A 14934-nucleotide genomic window follows, 5' to 3' on the forward strand; every position below is an offset into this window, starting at 1 on the left:
TCCGAGAAAAACGCGTTTAAAATTTCGAAAGAGGAATCAGTCTACCTGCGTGCGCGTAGAAACGGTTTATGACGCGCTCGACCTTTTCGGCTGTAAAATCCTTAATTTTGCGAATTTTAACAAAAACCAAACGGCATTTTACTCGGGAAGGGTGGTACTTTCGAAAAATACCCCCCAAAAAACGAGTTTCTGACTGCCTAGTCCCCTTAAGCGTGTCCGGTAATTACGACAAAATTTTGTTTTACATATTTACTAACATCTCTTTAATATTTCACTATTTATTTAAATCAAAAAGTCCTGGACTTACGGAAATGCTCAATAAAATCAGTTCAATGCAAAAAAAATCTCAGAACGTATGAAAACATATGTTGAAATTCTTAAATAACTTCCATGCCATCGCTAAATGTCCGGTAGATGGGCCCTATACCCTAGTTGTTTTTTCGCCGCGTCGCCTAAGTGCGCCGTTGTTGACCCACGCGTCCGTATGCTCGCGAAACGAATGAGGGACGTCTTTGCGCCACACGGGGCAACTTAAATGCCAGCCACAAAAAACACGGCCGACGTGGCTGAGGGAAACGCGTGCCATGGTCAACGGCTGAGACGAGAGCATTAGCTCGATTCTGTTTTCCTAGTCCAACGTTTCCCGCGACTCGCTCGAATCTTCTGCCTTATCAGCGACAGCTCTGCTCGGGCCACGGGCGCGCGACACGTGTAGCCATAACGCGAGAGCACGTGTCGCAGTGTAATTTCTCGACGAAACTGCCATCTGGCGCGCAGCGAACCACGGTGCGAGCGTTTTGAGAGCGGTATTTGGAGCGGAGCCAAATGACGGATGGAATCGGTGAAATGCGATAGTCGGTGTTTGGATAGGACGGAGCCCACTCCGCGGGATGGTGTTCGGAGGTCGTGCAAGAGCTCACCCCTCGCCGCGACGTTCGCGCCTTTCGCGGGTGAGAAACTTCTTCAGGAGGTGTCGATGGGGTAAGGTGGGGTCACGAAGGTCCCGAGGAGACGACCGAAGGAGGGAAAAGTCTCCCTGGGTGGAGGGGAAGCGGCCAATAGACACATTAGATGCAGCCTGTTGATTCATCGGACGCGGCAGTAACAGCCGCGCCGTATAGAGCGTCGCACGCGAGCTTCGAGGTGATTGAGCTTTTTCAACGGTCTTCAACTCGCTGCTGATCGCTCGTATCGACGTTCCCATCGCTGAAGGAGGCAACTGCTTGGCCCTCGGTGGCGAAGACGAGCAACTCTGCGCCCGGACCCGCGAGTAAAAGTAAGTGGAACCACGTCCCGCAGCGATTTCGCTTTACCCACCGATTACTCATTCATCGCGGTCTAAATAAAACGCAGTGTCAGAGGTCCTCCTTTGTCTCTTTTTCATACGAATAGTTTCATTGAGACCCGACTCTGTTTTCCACGCACACGCGATCCAGAGCGATTATACGCAACAGAAATAGAAAGAACTCTAGCGGAACGAGGCGATATGATACGGCGCGTCCGCTACGATTAGTCTGCGACCGCTTATCGCGAAAGGAAACTATTTGTTGAAGTGGCAACCATTTGCCATTGCTCGATTCCGCAGCGACGATGAGAACGATAGACTGGGGTACATAGAAGAGTAAAGTTCGATGGCCCTATCGACGCGCTTCGATCCCTTGACAGGATCAAGGGGTATCAGGGCACGAAGGAGATAGAGGGCTTCTAAGATAGTTGCTTTACGATAGGAACAGCACAGTTGTTATCGTCTTTTGTCGGTGGAACGCGGTGGTGCAGGCCACGGCGCGACGGTAACCGATAAGTGACCCCTCCCATTACTGATGCTCGTACATCAATGCGAGAACGGTTGCAAGACGAGCGGATATGCGGCGGCGACAAAGCTTACAGTCTCACGCGATATCGCCTCTCTATATGCGTTTGAACGCCTCCGCGTCTCCTCGTGCTGGTCGAAAACTTTCCAGCGTCGCGGAACAGGCTACCGCGGAGTCGCGGTGACTCCGAGCACGCGCGAGCACCGAGGGATCGCGTGGTTAATGGTCAAGGAATCGGTCGGTTCTCGCGGCCGAAGCGCCTGCCGATAAATCGCTCGCCGGCGATCACGCCCAAAGAAAATTATCATCGTACGACTTCCCCAGACTCCAAGTGCGTAAGGTTTCCTCGGAAATAAGAGCGCGCGATAAACTCGACCTACGGGATGGAGTCCGCGTCTTTTCTCTCGCTGACCTGGCACCTTTAAATGCGCGCAACTAGCCGGAAGATCGGATAGAGTTCATTGCAACCGCGATAAGCGAGCATCGTCATGAATGGAGCCCGGCGTTTCGACGACCAAAAAATACAGGCGGAGCGCCGCGGTACACAAGAACAATTTATGCGAGCGCACGGTTCACGGCCCCCGGCCGAATGAGATCGTAATGGCGCGCTATAAATTCCAATTAGCTGCCTTGATTTGCAAGCGCGACTTGCAGAAAAAGCTCCCGCAAAAATAATTACCGAGGAACCTTTTTTTTTGTATTCCTGCGCGAAACCAGTCGAGTCTGATGATCTTTTATGAACTAATTCAGCGAAACGTCACCACGGCCATCACCGCAACAACAATGATTATCCACGAATGAGTAATCCAGTCACTATGTATTTCGCGATCACGCGTATCACTGCTGCTCGAATTTCGAGCTGATCAAATTCCGGCGACGCTGTTGCAATGCGACGCCGCTAACTGGTTGGTTTCCCTTTCGCGGAATTTCGGAGGCCTCGGAGTTCTCCTTGACTTAATACCCACGTTAATTCGGGAATAATTGCTTGGCCTCTCGGAGACCCGTTTAAGGGGAACGCGACAGCAATCGTCAGACCATAAATCGCTACTCGATAATCAATTTCGGGAACAGCCGCTACTTTTACGCGCGGACTGCAACAACGATTCCGAACAGTACGGCGAGCAGTCGAGTATTGCTGTTACAATGACTCAGCGTGTTTAACACCTTCGTGCATTTCAATGTATTACCTGCACACTTTGTTGCACTAGTACGTACTGCGCACTATTACCGTCACTGAACGCTCGATACTGCAGCCTCGGTTACGTAAAATCGTTAACCATGGATTAGCATCTGATCCACTCGATACACGGTGGAAACCGAAAAATGGATTATGTTGCGCGCTCGTTACGGAAAAATCGCCGTTTCGGCAAGACAGACGGTCCTATAAGTTAACGAATTCCAGGGGATCGGAGACCTGTCCGATCTGTTCCTCGGGCTCTTTTAACCTAAAGCGACCAGACGTCCCGCATTTGAGCCCTTTGTCCCGCAAAGTATCCCGGATTGGACATGTAATCTTTTACATTTTCGCAGTGGCAAGAAGTTACTGTTTCCTCTACTTTTCTTTGTTGTGAAAAAAGAAATATTTTTAATTTCGTTTCAGTGTATCACTTTATAATCACAAGTATGTATTTTTAACTATATTGTAAATGCTTTAATAAACTACGGAAAAGATCTCCTCACGGATCTGTTAACCTTTTTTTTTTTGCTTGCTTGCTTGCCTGTCCCGCATTGGAACAGAAAATATCTGATCACTGTATTTGAACCTCTCTTCTCTTAAGTTCTGTAATAAATCCTAGTGTAAAACTTTGCTCCCCCGAACTCACCTTCTAATCGCCGCTTTCGTTCACTCAGAAGGACCTCGACCGTCGTCGAGGAATCTCGAGAAGGAAAGACGAAAATATTCCTCCTTGCGTGCGAAAGCGAGTAAAAAGAACTACACAGCTCTCTGCTGAAACTGCACAGTAAACAAACTTTTCCATTCGCGCTCCATCGATCCAAGCCGCCTTTGTTCCCGCCTCTTTAATAGACCGATAGAGTCGTGTCGATAAGTTATAGATCTACGGGGGACTCGAGGCGCGTTGCGCTGGCAGAAAAATCTGTGCGCCGAAATGGGCCATTCGGGTCAGCGCGACGGATCTCACTCTGGATCCTTACGTCCAGTTCTCTTGCAATCTGCTGGCAGGGCAAAGTGGCAAAACTGTCACTTCCGTGGCTCGACTGGGAAGAAGCGCGTGTCAGCGTTCAGGCGCTGAAAAGCACGTGACGCGCGGCGAAAGACGGCCCGCGGGGCGGGAGCGGGGATCTACGGCTGTACGACTCTACGTCAAGTCGATTAGATACGGTTTATCTGTCTCTTCAGGTTGCTCGGCGTTGAAGCGGACCGGCCGAAAACGCGGCAGGGTGACTGGTCTGATCGGTGACGGCACCGAGCCACTTGCGAGCAAGCCACACATGCTGAGAAGGCGAGCAGCGGCGCGCGTACACAAGATCCCGTCACTATGAGGCCTTGGACCAGCAAATTCATCAGCCTTGGGCTCCTTGGTCTGCTGCTGATCGTCGTGGGCGCGTGCCTCTACTTTTTCTGGCCGGCGCTCTTCCATCACTTTCTCCAAAAGGTAAGCGGGTTAAAGTCTTCCCCAGAAGCCTGCGCTCGCGTGGGGATATCACCTACTTCTTACAAGACCGTTGCGCAGCAATCTCGTGTCTCAAAGACACGAAGAGCAGCAATTCCTCGGTGTACACACTTCATCTTCTTTCCATCGACGTTCGGTTAATTAATTCGTCAACTCGACTAGGCTTCTTCCACCGATCAGACGCGAGAGACTTTACGATGCCCCGGTAAGAACGGGCCATGGCTGTCGCGGGTGAACGATGTCAGTTAGAATTCTACGATGCGCGCTGCTCCTCGACGACTTTATAATTTCACGTCCGTGAACGCGCCGGCCTTCTTTATTTTCAACGGAGTCGCATAAACACAGTCGCGACGCTTTATTTTTTGCATCGGAACTCGGCTGGATAGCCTCGGGGTTCTGGGTTATCTCGCGATTCTCTCGTCTATCGTGTTTTCCAAAAGAATCCACCGCTCGCTCGGCAGAGATAGAGGCGCGCGAATCCTCGCGAACTTCCGCCGCGGAGGATCGAGAGACGAGGAAAAGCAAGATTTGGCCGTCTGCGGGATACCGAGAAGTCGCCGTCTCCGTCGCGGCATGGACGAAACGAGGCGTCCGGACAGCAGGCCCTCGCCTGCGCCTCGCCGCACCGTCTTCTTCCCAGCGCGATTGGAAAAGTGGCTGATTGTTCAATTAATCGACGTATCTCTTTGTAGTTCCGCTGGACGAACGATTTCTCGTCGCGAAGGAACGTGCGCGGCATCGTTTAGCTTCAGCGCGACGTGTCCTTAACGTTTGCAACTGCAACCCGACTTCATCTTCGATTGCGTATCGCATCGGCGTCGATAGCGATTCAGCAAGCATCGGGCCGCCTCTGATGATTCCTATGTCCGCTCATTAAACATCTCACCCGGTGCAGTAGTATATGAAAAAACGCATGTTTCACGCCCAGGAAATGCCGTTAGCGCCGACGTCGAAGGCGTTCGAAGTGTGGAACGACACGAGCAGTTTGCCGCCGATGTACATGAAGATCCGTTTCTTCAACTGGACGAACCCGCGGGAGTTGACCGTCCGTGGGAAAAAGCCGATTCTCGAAGAGCTTGGCCCATACGTGTTCCGGTACGTAAGTTTCTTCGGAGATAACCTGCTATCGAGAGCCGATAGGATCGGAGTCGTCGGCGTCCACCACTCGCCGATCCGCGATCGGCGGCCAGGATGGAAAGCGCCGACAGACTTGAACTTGAGGCAGCGCGCGTGGACGTGATCGCGGCAAGGCCTCGGTTGCGGTGCAACGATGGTTTCGTAGCGTGGCCGGTGAAACACAGTGATCGCTTTCGAGTAACAATTAGCTATCAGCCTTGCACGTGTCCGGACTGTGTTACGGAAATTGAGGACTCATCGGTGAAAAAGAGAGAAAAAAAATACTTGTCGCGGTCGATGCGGAAAGACTTGCGTAACAGCTGGTGCTCGATCCCGATCCGGTGTGTTTCGCGATTACGATATCTCGCGATACGAGCCGCAAAAACTGTATCGAACGTGAATAAGACGGTGATGCATCGTCACCGGGGACGCGAGACGGATCCGACCCGATCCTTCCACGAGGGCATTCTAATAGATCACCTAATCACGATAAGAAAGGCATAGTTAACCTCGCGATATTGACATCTTAATGAACGATACAACGTCCGGCGGTCAAGCAACAGCTCCGAGGCGTAGGTGGTTCTAAACGTTGCGTAATTTATTATAATTGCTTAATTAATTACTTTCCCCTTGGCTGGGAACCTGTCCCCGACCGAACGCATACCACCGCGGTGTCCCCGAGTCGCTCGCGGTTCCCGTCACCACGGTTTGGAAACTCGGCTCCAGGGGAATGCCAATTTTCTCACGGTGCATCGCGGTTCACCTTCGATTCTCTGGAATGCATGCGCGCCCGTTCTTGCGGAGGGAAGAAGGTTCTATATTTAGGAAGGAGAAACAGGTTGTTTGAATTCTCTTGTTTCGTGGATGGCCTTTTCTCCCCCTTCGACTCCTTCGGCCTCTCTTCAGGCCGAAGGCAACGAGGCCACGGTGATTCGCGTGCCCCGCGCCCAAAATAGAACTTTGCCCCCTAGAAAATGCTTCTTCCCTCCACGCCTCCTCCCCTCGCGCTCTATTTCTTCTTCCCTTACGGGGCGTCGCCTCGTCTCCCCTTTAGTCCCGAGACGGTTACACAACAAAAAGAAGATTGCGCTGGTAACAATGGGGGAACTGTTAGACACGCCACGAGGTGCATCCGTACACTTAGCGGTGAGCAATTGTCGCGTCAAATGTAATCAGCGAGGCACGTACAGATATGTAGGCTAAAGCATCCAATCACGGCTCTTTAATCACGCGTGCGGCGCCTAATTGAGCATCGCGGGTAATTCATTTCAAACAACAACCGTCTTAATTGCACGGCTGCCGGGTTCGGGTCGCGTAATTTCTTGTCATTTTCCCCCGGCCGATTTCCGTCAACGTGCATGCGCGTAATGACACATTCCGTTTAAGCAGCTGCGTCCCACACACGGCAGAGCAACTAACGTTACCAACGGCGAAAAGGCGACTTCGACTTCCATGTTAAAAGAGCAAGCCTGCGCAATTAGACCATTCCGCGAGCGATACATATTTTTCCCTATCGCTCTTCGTCGTTCACAAAGCATGTTACACCACATATAACCACGGACACCTTAATTGATCATTAATAAACACTACCGACCTCCGTTCGATGTATACTGCACAAAAAAAAGTCGCGCTGCGTCTGAATTAATGCGAGCGCATTAGTCAGAAAACTACTAACTGCGCGATCCTCATGGTATAGATCGTGTGTTCCTTTTTTATCGCGACCATGGAAGGTGTCTATAAAATCTCGGAGTAGATGCTGCGATCCCCGGTTGTCCACGAGTCACGGTCGGAAATTTGAATTGCAGGGAGATCAGGCAAAAAGCGGACGTCAAGTTTCATCCTGAGAACCACACCGTCAGTTACATGCATCGACGGTGGTGGTACTTCGAGCCGGAGCTAACGAACGGCTCCCTAAGCGACCAGATCACGCAATTAAACACCGTCGCGATAGTGAGTGAATCCAGCTCGTTATTCCATTCGCTGGCTGCCTCTCTTCGAAGTAAATCTATCGCTCGTCACCGTTGTCGTTTCAGTCCGCGAAGCACAAGACGCGGTTCTGGGTGGACGTGCTGCAGAACACTTTATCGTTGATGCTGTCGTCTTCGGAGGTACACGTGACGAAGACGGTCGGCGAGCTGCTATTCTCCGGCTACGAGGACTCCCTGATCAATCTCGGCAGAATGGCGGCCATGGGAGAGGAAATACCACCCTTCGACAAGTTCGGCTGGTTCTACATGGTAGGCGATGGATGCAGCGTAGATTAAGCGGTCAGCATTCCCCGAAGACAATTCGACCGTTCGACGACTCATCCCACGGCGGAACCGCCTGAAATTGTTTATTTAATTGTGTCGAGGGCGCGCAGAAGGTCGAAGATGCGATTTGCGCTGTTGCAGCAACGGCATTGCAGTGGACGATAAATTATTCGCAGCGAGACTTAAATTGGTACTGAATAGGACAGGTCACGTGTAGGTCGCTAAATGACGAATGAAAAGCAATGGGAGGCATATTATGTATTAATTTCTTACGTCACGCGTGCAACATTTACAGCCAACCAATACTTCTGCTTATCTAACGGCCGGCCTATCTCTTTGCCCCACTTCCTTGCCGCGCAGTAAATTCACGAAGCTAAGAAATCAGCTGTTATCTGGTGCCCCGTTATCGGACACCTGCATTCCCGGTAATCTGGATCGAAGATTTCAGCCCTTAGTCAGATACCTGGTATCTATCGCTTTCTGTTCCGCAGAGGAACGGCACCACCATGTTCGACGGCCATTTCAACATGGACACAGGTGCCCAGGATATCAGTCAGTTCGGGGTGCTGAAGAAATGGAACCACAAGGACACCACTAGGTACTTCAAGAGCCCGTGCAACGTGGTGGAAGGTAGCGCGGGCGAATTCTGGCCGCCGTACAGGCAGAAGGACGAGATCACGTTGTTCAGCGGTGACCTGTGCAGGTCAGTAGGTCTCAATAGTCAGAGGGAAACGCGTGACCCATCGTAGAATCGCTAATTACTTTCGTCGGCGCGCGCTAATTTTAGTGCACGCCCGGCACGGGATTAATTAACCTGAACCCTGGTCAATCTTAATTCCCAAGGCTTCTATTAACCTTCGAGACACGTAAATTGGATCGTCCGGTAATCCCGTTTATCGACAGCCCCGTCGTAGGTGGAGCCAATAAGTCTGCAAACGTTCGCGAACCACGGCATCCAGGACCGACCGATCCCTTCGCGATTCCATTCACTGCGACGCGATGCAATTCTCATACGATATAAAGATAGGACCATGCTCTTTTTTCCTTCGTATTAATCGTATCGTTTCTTACCGCAGGCCGTTAACTTACGAGTACGCGCGAACGATTGACCACATGGGTCTTGAGGGTTATCAGTACGTGCTCAGCGAGAAGACACTGGGGAACAACACGCGGAGGCGATACCCTCACGAGCAGGCGAAGTATTTCGAGCAGACAACCACCACCGAGGACTTCTTCGAGGCCGAGCACTCGTCGGAGGTGACCGACCCGCCGGAAGAGGATCCAGACATCGTCAACATAGGCAATTGCTTCTGCAACGGGAAATGCACCCCGGTTGGGCTAATGAACGTGAGCGCCTGCCGCTACGGTGCGCCAGTCTTCGTCAGCTTGCCCCATTTCAACAGGGCGGACCCTAATCTCAAGGACCAGGTCATAGGGCTGAGCCCTGATGACGAGCACGACTTCTCCATCACTCTAGAGCCGGTAAACGGAACAATCTCATAGAGAATTCCTCTTAAGGTGCTAATCCACGATGAGATTTTACACGAGACTCTCTCCGTCACGAGACAAAAATCTCAGCGACAGCAAAATGGAAATAATGGAAAGAAAATAATAATAATAACGGAGATTAAAGTCCCGTGGGAGATTTAATTGTTTTGTTATCTTTCAATTGTTTGGCCATCAGTTTCATGAAATTAGGCTAATAATTTCTCATCGTGGATTCGCGCGTTTAGAGCGATCAAGAAATCAAAGCTAATCGAATCGATCCTTTCAGACGACGGGCATCCCCCTGCGAGTGACAGCGAAACTGCAAATCAACGTGCTCCTCGAGCCATCAAAGACTGTGTCGTAAGTACGTTTCCGACAGTAAAGAGATCAGCGCGAAAAACTGTCAGTCTCGTCTTGCTAAGACTTAGATGATAGAGTGGAAGTTTTTTAACGAGCGTAAGGGAACGGTGGGGTCGACGTATTCACTAGAGATTCGTGTTCAGACTGTTCAAGAACGTCCCGACCATTTACTTCCCAGTGATGTGGTTTTCGTTGGAGGTGGAAGCCACTGACAAATTCGTTAACAGCTTGAAGAGCCTGTTAACGGTGCCAGACGTGTTCATGTACGCCGGTGGAATTATGGTTCTCGTGGGATCCCTGATAATCTGCACCATGGCGTTGTTACACCTGCTCAACAGGCAGCGCGCCAGCTTGGTAGCCACCGACAAGGTACGTAACCATATCGTCGAGGATAGTGCAAAACCGCGTACGAGCAGTTTGTAAATACCGCGCATCTGCAAAAGTAGCAAAATTGAGATTTCTGCCTTTTGAGAAGCTGCCTTTTTACCAACGGAACCAGCAGGTTCAAGGCTACCGTGAATCTGTCTCTCTTAGCAAGTTGGCGACAGAACCGCGCATTTACAGAGAAATCAGGTGAAGTGACGGCACGTTTGGTGCGTGAAAGTGACTTTACACAGAAATTAAGCATTTTTGTGACGAATTGATGTTAGTATTTATTGCAAGAAGTGCTAAAACTGTCTCAAAGAAATTGAGTCAAAGAAAACCCCCTTAAAATGGCTGAAGTACTAAGTTTTTTCTTCCCCCTGTAAAATGCAGAACCGCGGTATTTACAAACTGCTCGTACGCGGTTTGCACTATCACCGATGATATAATAATCAAGCCTCGTTCTACCTCGATTAACACCGCCCCTGCGCGAGACTCGAGATTCCACCGGTGAAAATTTTACAGGCCGCCAAACCGGCAATAATCTCGTCCGCCGTGGACAAGTCCGAGCTGATGTACCTGGACAAGGGTGGCGTCGCCGAAGACGCTCACGTGAGGAGCGATCGCAAGCTGTACCCCACCACGATCGAGTGCTTCAATATGGATCTACAGTCGAAGCTGCGCAAGTAGAGGAATAATAGAGAGTAGAGACTACGTTCGTGTGTATCTTTCGATTCACGATTTCGACACAATGCGGACGATCGAAGCAAAGCCTTTCGTCAACAGCCGTCGAAGACTTTGAACGCTGTTCTGTCGGTTGCGTCGCAGCGATTATGTAACCCCGTTCCCTGGAAACGGATGCTCGACTTTGGATCCGATTCATCCGGGCCCCGCGTAAGGCCGAACTGCTACGCAGAGCATCGTGCTCAAAGAGGATGAAAGAATGCCCGTGTCGTTCGAGTCGCGATCCAAGTCCAAAGGGCCAACGGAATTAAAGACTGACAGCACCGATGGATGCAATGAACGAAGCTTTAACTAGTGTCTATCAGCCGAAAGGTTAATCTGGCGCGAGCGCGTAATGAACGCTGTTTACCGTAGTCGAACATCGAGCAAACAGTCGACGAAGCTCCAAGAACGAAAGCTGCCTTCGTTTTCTTCCTGCACGGTCCCTAGCAACTGAGACGGACGGTGTTGATCGGTCCAAGGGAATAGAGCTTGGAAACAACCGGAAGCAACGAATCGTGTCAATTCGCAAAATTATTCCTCGACGTCAGGCATTACGACGAATGAACTTTATCGCCGAATCAATGTTCCTCTTGTTCTAAAAGCTAACGATGTGCCAAACATTTAGCCGCAGTAACGCGTTAAGAAAGATGTCATGTATTTCTTCAGCGCCGCTACACGTTTCTTACCTTTTATCGTTAAGAAGTCGCGAGTACCGACGCCGTTTCGGTGTGTATCGACCAAAGCGCGATACGTTATGATTTAAGTTACCGTGGACGAACCTTGGTCGTTGCGATCGCTTGATTCGATCCAGTACAATTATCGCGTAGCTGTAAAATCCCGTTTAAGTTTCCACCAAGAAATATTGTATAGCCAGTGCGGATCGCCTGGCTACAGTCCTGCAATTTTGTATTCTATTTTAATAAAAACTTTTACCACGTGACGTTAATATTTGTCGCCGTTCCACCAGGGAGAAATATATTTTCTTGCCAGTTGCGAGAAGCGAGCGCGATGATTCGCAAGAGTTTGCTTTCGCGACGCCTTCTCCTCGGTCGCTGCTTTATCGTTAGCGATTAACCAGGAGAGTGAATGTATCTTTCACGGATAAGATGGAGAATTTCTGTTTACCAAAATGATATATTGAATTAAGTAGCAAGTGTTCCCCCTAAGCCTCAGCTGTGTGCGAATTTCGATTTGGAACTCATTACGATGTTTTGCATTTTGTTATGAGATCCATTATCGACGAGGTGAGATACTTGATACACTTGTTTATTATCTATAGATATAGATGGAGCCCACTATATAAACCACGATATTAATATATAGATGGAGCCCACTCGTCGTCCTCAACATTTTTACAATAATAAGTTTTTATGATTTCATCACTCCAGTCGCTTCCCCTTCCACGCGCGTACTTAAACCGCCATTGCTGCCGGAAGTTATATCAACGAATGCAAACGTCTCTTTTATTGTAAATTACGGACCGTATAAAAGATAAACAATTAATACTTGAGTGCAGTAAATCTCCTGACTCGGGAACACTTCATCCTTTCAATATCTACGTGGCCAGTTAGCAACGTAATCCAGAGGCTTGTTCGACAGCAGGTAAACAGTTCATGGTCGAGAATTGATCGACACTTATGTAATACCTCTCACTATCCACTAACAAATCACAACCGTAGAATAGACACAGTGTAGACCTAACGCTCACTGTAAATTCTTGTCGCAGGATTTTGGAACTAGCGAAACCTCTTATCATTTTTCTACCACACCTGACGTTATCGATTCAGAATGAAATAAGATTATAATGATAGATTAGAAGATCCGTAAAATAAGCGGAAAAAGGATAAAAAAAAAATGCAGCCATGCGCTCGTATTATTTAAATTCATCATCTCACTTCAATCGCTCCCAGATATCTGTAACAGAAAAAGAAAACAATTCAAAATAATTGTGATGAAATAATTGCAACTGTATCGTAATAAAGTAGCAAGTGACAGTTTAAATATGTATGTCTCGCGATACGAAATTAATTTATAATGAAAAGCGAGTGAACGTAAAACCGATGTCGTGGTGGAGTGTAAAGGGGGCTAGTTTCGTTGTGCAACGATTGAATGCCGAAGGGTAAGGTCACGTACATATTCCGTAAATTCGCGCGTAGCAAGAGGCACTTCTTATCGGCTCGGCGACCACGGAACGAATGGCGACCTGTCCTTGTCTGTGATACTTATCGCGCAGTGGGGTTGCGTAGCCCCTACTACCAGAATTTCGTTCGGTAGGATATGTTACAATACACAATATTTACAATACGTGCGATCAAAGTAAGGTCAGGTAGGGGAAGGACGTACACGTGCTATGATTGAATGCTGCTTACCTTCGTTCACAGCCAAACTAGCGAAGAAAATATTCATTGCATATGAATACATTGTCACATTAATTGACGTGAATATTAATTCACAAATTAGCAAGGTATCTCGTATCTGCGCTTTTAAATTTAAGGAATAATCGCCTATCGGATCTGTTCCTATAAATTCTGCATTAGTAAAAGCAGCTCCAAATATATTCTAATAAAATAGAACAAGGAACTGGCTTCCCTAGATTATAAATCACTAAATTGGAATGACACGTAGGGGGTGGCTACGAACCAACCCCTTTCCGTTTTCGTGTCGCGTTCAACCTTATCGATTCAGAAGGGAATAAGATTACAGCGCTATTAACGGTAAGAATTAAAACTAAACACGACGAGATAGGCGGTTTTACGCTCCGCGTTAAGTCGGTACTTCAGTTTACGTGACACAATTTTGCATAAGATGTTGGACGCATCCTATAGCGCGTCCATAGCGCAACCTTGTGCATTCTAGACCGTCCAGTGCAAGATCAATGCCTACGGAAAAGCGCCGTTGGGAAATTTGCGGTCCTGTTCAGCAGGAACTGTTCCAAATGAGCTTCGGCTCTAAACGATGAAACAAGGTTGATACGGAAATTACGACTGGTATCTACAATATCGCGAGGAACAACGGTTTTACGACTGGCACCGTCGCGAGCTCTGGTCAGCGAGAAAATAATTCATGCCGCGCGTGTAAACTGAATTATTCAGCGCGAACAAGAGAGAATAACCGCGGCGCAGAGCCGGGCGTTAACAGCGAATAACCACGCAATGCTGCGAAAACTTTCACCTACAAAAAAAACCTGTGTAGGTACAAAGCAACTCGCATTTAAGGGATGCATTTCAAATATACAGACTATCATAGAAACGCATTGGAAACGGAGCCGGTGACGAGAAAGCAGGGAATGGATACGTAAAGCGCAGCGACCGACGTCCGCGGACTAATTGAATGGAAATGAGACGGGGTTGTTAAGAAAGCAATTTCGGCCCCGAGTTCGCGCGACCCGCTCGAAAATCAATAACCAACGAAACGTCCACGTGGCTCGTCCAAAGTCCTTTCCCACCCGAGTCTTCCCTCTGGACAGAATCTGCCAGCGCGAACCATCGTCGAATTCGCGGTTCGATGGCCTCCTCCATCCTGCGAACCGCGGGACGCACGTCAATCGTCTCCTGTGGTTTAAGAAGGCACCGAATGCTGGCACCTAAGGCAGCAAGGGTGTGGGGAGCTTGGGGGTTGGAAGGAGATCAAACACGCTGCATTGAAAGTCGCGCGAACCTTGGACAATCCGGAGTCAGACCAGTATTCCACGTAAGGGGCCATCGAAACGTCTAATTGTCACGTCTGCTGGTCGATTCCGATTCCGTGGAGGGCTTTAAAGAGGATATCAGCGAGCACTCCAGGCGGCCGGAGAGCGAGAAAGAGGGCTGGCAAAGGGAGGGGTGCGAGCGGATGATAGAAGGAGAGAGGACGAAGAGCCGAGGGGACCTTCAACTCGCATGACAAAGGAGAGTATTCCCCATTGTCTCGGGGAAACTCCCATTTTTCCATTGTATCTGAACAGCGTCGGCCCTGAGTCCGTCTGTAGGTAGCCAGATGCGCGCGCGCGTAAACGTCTATGCAGACGGTGGCGGGGACGACCTGGAAAATTCGGAATGCAATGCGTTGCATTTCCATTTCCTTGCTCGTGGCCTGGGAACGAGTCAAGGACAAGTCCGGGAGTTTATGACCGATTTACGAACGACCTCTCCGCGGGGCCGTTCGATGCTAGCTTTCGCGAGGGTCGCGCTCGGGTCTCCAGTCCCG

General features: G+C 49.5%; 1 protein-coding gene across 2 annotated transcripts; it reads left to right on the forward strand.

Annotated features, from left to right (window-relative positions):
- Positions 1-874: 874 nt before the first annotated feature.
- LOC143371741 (protein croquemort) lies at positions 875-11689 on the forward strand. 2 transcript variants are annotated; one of them, XM_076817305.1, is made up of 10 exons: positions 875-1276; positions 4171-4426; positions 5373-5539; positions 7366-7510; positions 7594-7797; positions 8304-8515; positions 8889-9294; positions 9587-9660; positions 9804-10029; positions 10549-11689. In XM_076817305.1, exons 2-10 carry the CDS (start codon positions 4310-4312, stop codon positions 10711-10713), a joined length of 1716 nt encoding a protein of 571 aa, XP_076673420.1. In that variant the 5' UTR covers positions 875-1276; positions 4171-4309; the 3' UTR covers positions 10714-11689. The 2 variants fall into 2 exon arrangements, with proteins under 2 accessions (XP_076673420.1, XP_076673421.1); XM_076817306.1 differs by lacking the exons at positions 875-1276; positions 10549-11689 and adding an exon at positions 10481-10515 and having other exon boundaries at positions 4177-4426; positions 9804-10054.
- Positions 11690-14934: the final 3245 nt, after the last annotated feature.

Source organism: Andrena cerasifolii, chromosome 7, assembly GCF_050908995.1.
Source record: "Andrena cerasifolii isolate SP2316 chromosome 7, iyAndCera1_principal, whole genome shotgun sequence".
Classification (NCBI taxonomy): Eukaryota; Metazoa; Arthropoda; class Insecta; order Hymenoptera; family Andrenidae; genus Andrena; species Andrena cerasifolii.